This window comes from Cyprinodon variegatus, unplaced genomic scaffold, assembly GCF_000732505.1.
Source record: "Cyprinodon variegatus isolate N-32 unplaced genomic scaffold, C_variegatus-1.0 Scaffold329, whole genome shotgun sequence".
NCBI classification, from domain to species: Eukaryota; Metazoa; Chordata; class Actinopteri; order Cyprinodontiformes; family Cyprinodontidae; genus Cyprinodon; species Cyprinodon variegatus.
Window position 1 is genome coordinate 744,636 of NW_015150782.1, and position 4,741 is coordinate 749,376.

The 4,741-nt window shown below is 38.6% G+C and overlaps 1 protein-coding gene across 1 annotated transcript in view; it reads right to left on the reverse strand.

Moving 5' to 3' along the window:
* The window catches only part of sgsm2 (small G protein signaling modulator 2), a 129,907-nt gene that overhangs the window by 19,028 nt on the left and 106,138 nt on the right, over positions 1-4,741 (reverse strand). The window contains exons 14-16 of the mRNA XM_015384994.1: positions 2,425-2,570; positions 660-788; positions 394-576 (exon numbers count right to left, since the gene is read on the reverse strand). Of these exons, the coding sequence (XP_015240480.1) occupies positions 394-576; positions 660-788; positions 2,425-2,570 (458 nt within the window). The remainder of the gene's footprint in view (positions 1-393; positions 577-659; positions 789-2,424; positions 2,571-4,741) is intronic.

Here is a 4,741-nt window from a genome sequence, read left to right on the forward strand (position 1 = left end):
TTAGTGTTTAGTGTTTAGTGTTTTTTTCTGCATGGAGTTTGCATGTTCTCCCTGAGCATGTGTGGGTTCTCTCTGGGTACTCCAGCTTCCTCCCACAGTCCAAAAACTGTTGGCTTCCCTAAATCCTCTACAGGTGTGAGTTCGTGTGTGCATGGTTGTGCATCTGGGTTGCCCCGTGACGCACTGGTGACCTGTCAGGGGTGTACCCCGGCTTTCCTGCCGGAGGTATGCACCAGCCCCCCCACAGCCCTGAACGATTAATCAGGAAAAGATGAACGGAAGGGACTGAACAGGAATTGGAGGAAAAGCTAATTGGGCATCTCATCAAATCACTTTATCCCGACAGTAATGATGAAAAATGAGGCAGCTTGTTTCCTAAAGTCTCCTTTTCACCTCATTGCTGAGTGTGGAGTCTCTGTGAGCGAGCCGTAGGACGTGGCTGTCTATGCTGCTGCCAGACGACAGCTTAGCAAAGATGGCCGACTGCATCTCCTTCTCCCTCTGCTTGACGATGACCTCACAGGCCTTCCACTCCCGCATCACCTGCTGGTAGCGCTCCTGGATCTTGGCATCAATCTCCATGAGCAAAAAAAAGAAAAGAGATCAGGTGGCAAATAGCAAAACGAGGCGGGAACTAAGCGGACGGTTGCGTGCCATACCTGGCTCATGTCCTTCTTGCTCATCCCAAACTTATAGTGTCCCAGCAGGAAGGGCCAAACCTCCTTCCTGATCTCATGCTGCACTCCTCCATAATAGACCAGCCTGAGCAGCTCCAGCTCCTTGTAGTTCTAGAGACACAAATAGAAAGGATCTGCATGAGGAGAGGAAGCCTACAGAGAGACGGCAGCGCGTCTGTAACAGAGGGAGAGGAAGAGCGATGGAGAAGAAGACGCAGATGAATGCTGAAGATAAAGGAAGCAGATATGAACAGAGTAAATCAGTGATGATGAGAATGTTGGAGCTGATGAATGATTACAGCCGCTGCCTTAATGGCTGTGATGGTATCACACTGCTCTCACTAATGAGACTCCAGTTCACTAAATCTCATTACATTTTCATTACAGTGGAGGACGCCTACGGTTAGCCTGACTGCATCAGAGGTGAAGATGGGAGAAGAAGAAACATGTTGAACAAAGAAGGGAGTGAAGCTTAATTAGAAAGTTATGGAGGTTAGATGCTTCTGGCTCCTTCAGCAGCAAAAAGGCTCAGAGAATGAATCAGTGTTTTCACAACACCCACTGCTGTGGACACAGACGCTGCTGTTCAGCTTCCAGTTGCTCAGGAGCTTTTTTTGGAAAACATTTTTAATTGTTTCACACATGAAAGAAGCCGTCGTTAGCGAGCGACCTTTCCTCCCACGCATCTCTGATGCAGAAGCATCAACCATCGAATTAAAGACTTGCCTCTTTCTCACTGCTAAACATAAAAACCAAAATGCTTTCTGCTGATAACTCCTGATGACTGCTGCGGCCTAAAGGCTGCTTCACACTCAGCTAAAACCAACCTGAAAGAAACAAGATAAGGAAAACCAGTCAGAACAGCAAAGGTCTGGAATATCCCAGGGAGGGTTTCTGGTGGGCCGTGGACGCCACGTTACATGCCACACTGTGCTGGCAGGCAGACAATCATCTCACCAAGCTTTGCAGCAACTAATCCATGCTCTGCATGCCAGTTATTGCTGCATCAAACTGGATCCTGCCACAGCTGGACTGGTTGCTAGGAGATGTGAAACGTTTCTCAGGCTGACAGCTCTTAGGCCAGAAAGTAAAGGAAGGAGTCGATAAGTGGAATGCAGATTGTGAAAAAGTTCTGTAAACCAGGCTAGCTATTGTCACGCACTGGAAAAACAATCTAGAAATAAGTTTAAAAAATCTCAAATTAACTCTATTTACCCTTAATCTGAGTAGGTAAATAAGCTCACTTGAAATAAGACAATGCAATTGTGTTTTCTTATTTTAAATATAAATTGTCTTGTTGGTAAAATGTTTTTTTTACCTCCTCAATCCAAGAACAAATGCACTTATTTTAAGAAAAAAAAGACTTATCTAGCTTTATATTTTTTCCAGACCGGAGCTCCGAACAGAAACCCAACTGCTGCATCCTCTCATGTTTCAGAGAAGCTAAACGTTCTGGTGAGGAGCTGATGGTGGAGGCGCAGGAACCTCCCAGTGCAGAGGCGACTCATATGTTGCATTTGGGCTTCAACAAACTCTCACGTCTAGCAGAAGAGGTGTCCTTATTTCCCCATAGAGATAAGCGGCACAGCTCAGCTCATCCCACTGAGCTCAGGTTCACCGGGCAGCGGTGTGGGGGTCTTAAATCCACCCTGTGATAAAGAGCTGCAGCGACTGGGGGGCAGATTTACATCCCTGCATTGATGCCAGGCTTCCTGCAGCAGCCTGCAGGTTGACAGTCTGCACCCACCTTGCAGTCCTTCTGGTACTTGCTCCACACCTCTTTGCTGAGCCCTCCTGACGCCTCACATGGTCTGTCGGGGGGGACGATGTTGTGGTTGACCAGAGCTGACAGGTGAGTCCGCACGGTGGACAGGTGTCGACAGTATGCCAGCCCTGATGGACAAGCGAGACATGGACAAAGCACCCAGCTGAGCTCAGGAGGCAGGAAGTTAGAGACACAACAAGAATGAAGGAAATCTTTAGGTTGGTGGTGAAAATGAAATGAAATGAGTCCGAATCCATAAATCAGTTGCAGCTAATTAACCAGTTATTGGTTATTCCCAATAATATAAATACCAGGTATCAATATTAGCCTAAATCGTTATATCAGCTCATCCTGTGCTCATGGATTTGGAGACGTTGCCAAAGATCTTCTCTGTGATGCAGGAGTCCTCACTCTGAACTATTAAAAACTTTTCATGTTCTGCTCTGAAGCAGCAGAAAGAGTCAGAAACGCTACAAGTCAAGTTATTTTAATGCTGCTCAGGTATTTCCTACGATACAAACTTTGGATTCTTAAAGGAAAAATTTGAGTCAAAATCTTTCTGCGTAATTTTACGACTTTATTCTCGTAATTTTATGACTATTCTCATTGCGACTTTATTCTCATAACATTAACACTATATTCTCGTAATTTTAAGACTTTATTATATTCATTTTATTACGTTATTCTTATAATATTACGACTTTATTGTCGAAATTACATGACTATTCTCATTGCGACCTCATTCTCATAATGTTACACCTTTATTCCCGTAATTTCATGACTTCATTCTCATAATGTTATGACTTTATTCTTGTTTTTAAGACTTTATTCTCGTTATGTTATCACTGTATTCTCAAAATGTGACTTTATTCCCGTAATTTTACAACTTTATTCTCATAATGTTATGACTTCATTCTCGTAATTTGATGACTTTAATCTCGTAATGTTACAAATTTATTCTTGTAATGTTACGACTTTATTCTTGTAATTTTATTTCTATTCTAGTTGCGACTTTATTCTTGTAGTTTTATGACTATTCTCATGAGAATAGTCATGAAACTACAAGAATAAAGTCGCAACTAGAATATATATTCTCATTAATGTATCACTTTATTCTCGTAATGTTACGACTTTATTCTCATAACGTTATGACTTTATTCTGGTAATTTTATGACTTATTTCTCATAATGTTATGACTTTATTCTTGTAAATTTATTACTTTATTCTAATAATGTTAGAATTTTATTTTCGTATTTTTATAACTATTCTCGTATTTTCACAACTGTAATGTTACGACTTTTTTCTCAGTGTTACGACTTCATTCTCGTAATGTTACAACTTAATTCTCGTAATTTTACGACTTTATTCTCATAACTTTACGAATGTATTCTCATAATGTTATGACTTTATTCTTGTAATGTTACAACTTCATTCTCTTATTACGACTTTATTCTCGTAATTTTCTTACTTTATTCTTATAATCTTATGACTTTATTGTCGTAATTGTATCACTATTCTTGTTGAGATTTTATTCTCATAATGTTACAACTTTATTTTCGTAATTTTATGACTATTCTCAATATTTTATTACTTCATTCTTATAATCTTATGACTTTATTGTCGTAATTGTATCACTATTCTTGTTGCGATTTTATTCTCATAATGTTAGAACTTTATTCTCGTAATTTTATCACTTTATTGTCATAATATTATTACCTAATTCTCGTAATTTTAGGACTTAATTCTCGTAATGTTACGACTTTTTTCTCATAATGTTACGACTTTATTCTTGTAATTTTGACTTAATGCTGATAATGTTACGACTTTATTCTCGTAATTTTACGACTTTATTATCATAGTGTTACGACTTTATTCGCGTAATGTTACAACTTTATTCTCGTAATGTTCCGACTTTATTCTCGTAATGTTCCGACTTTATTCTCGAAATTTTATTACTTTATTCTCATAATGTTACGACTTAATTGTTGTAATTTTATGACCATTCTTGTTGCGATTTCATTCTCATAATGTTACGACTTTATTTTTTTAATTTTATGACTTTATTCTGATAATGTTACCACTTTATTCTCGTAATTTTATTACTTTATTCTCATAATGTTACGACTTTATTTTTTTAATTTTATGACTTTATTCTGATAATGTTACCACTTTATTCTCGTAATTTTATTACTTTATTCTCATAATGTTACGACTTTATTTTTTTAATTTTATGACTTTATTCTGATAATGTTACCACTTTATTCTCGTAATTTTATTACTTTATTCTCATAATGTTACG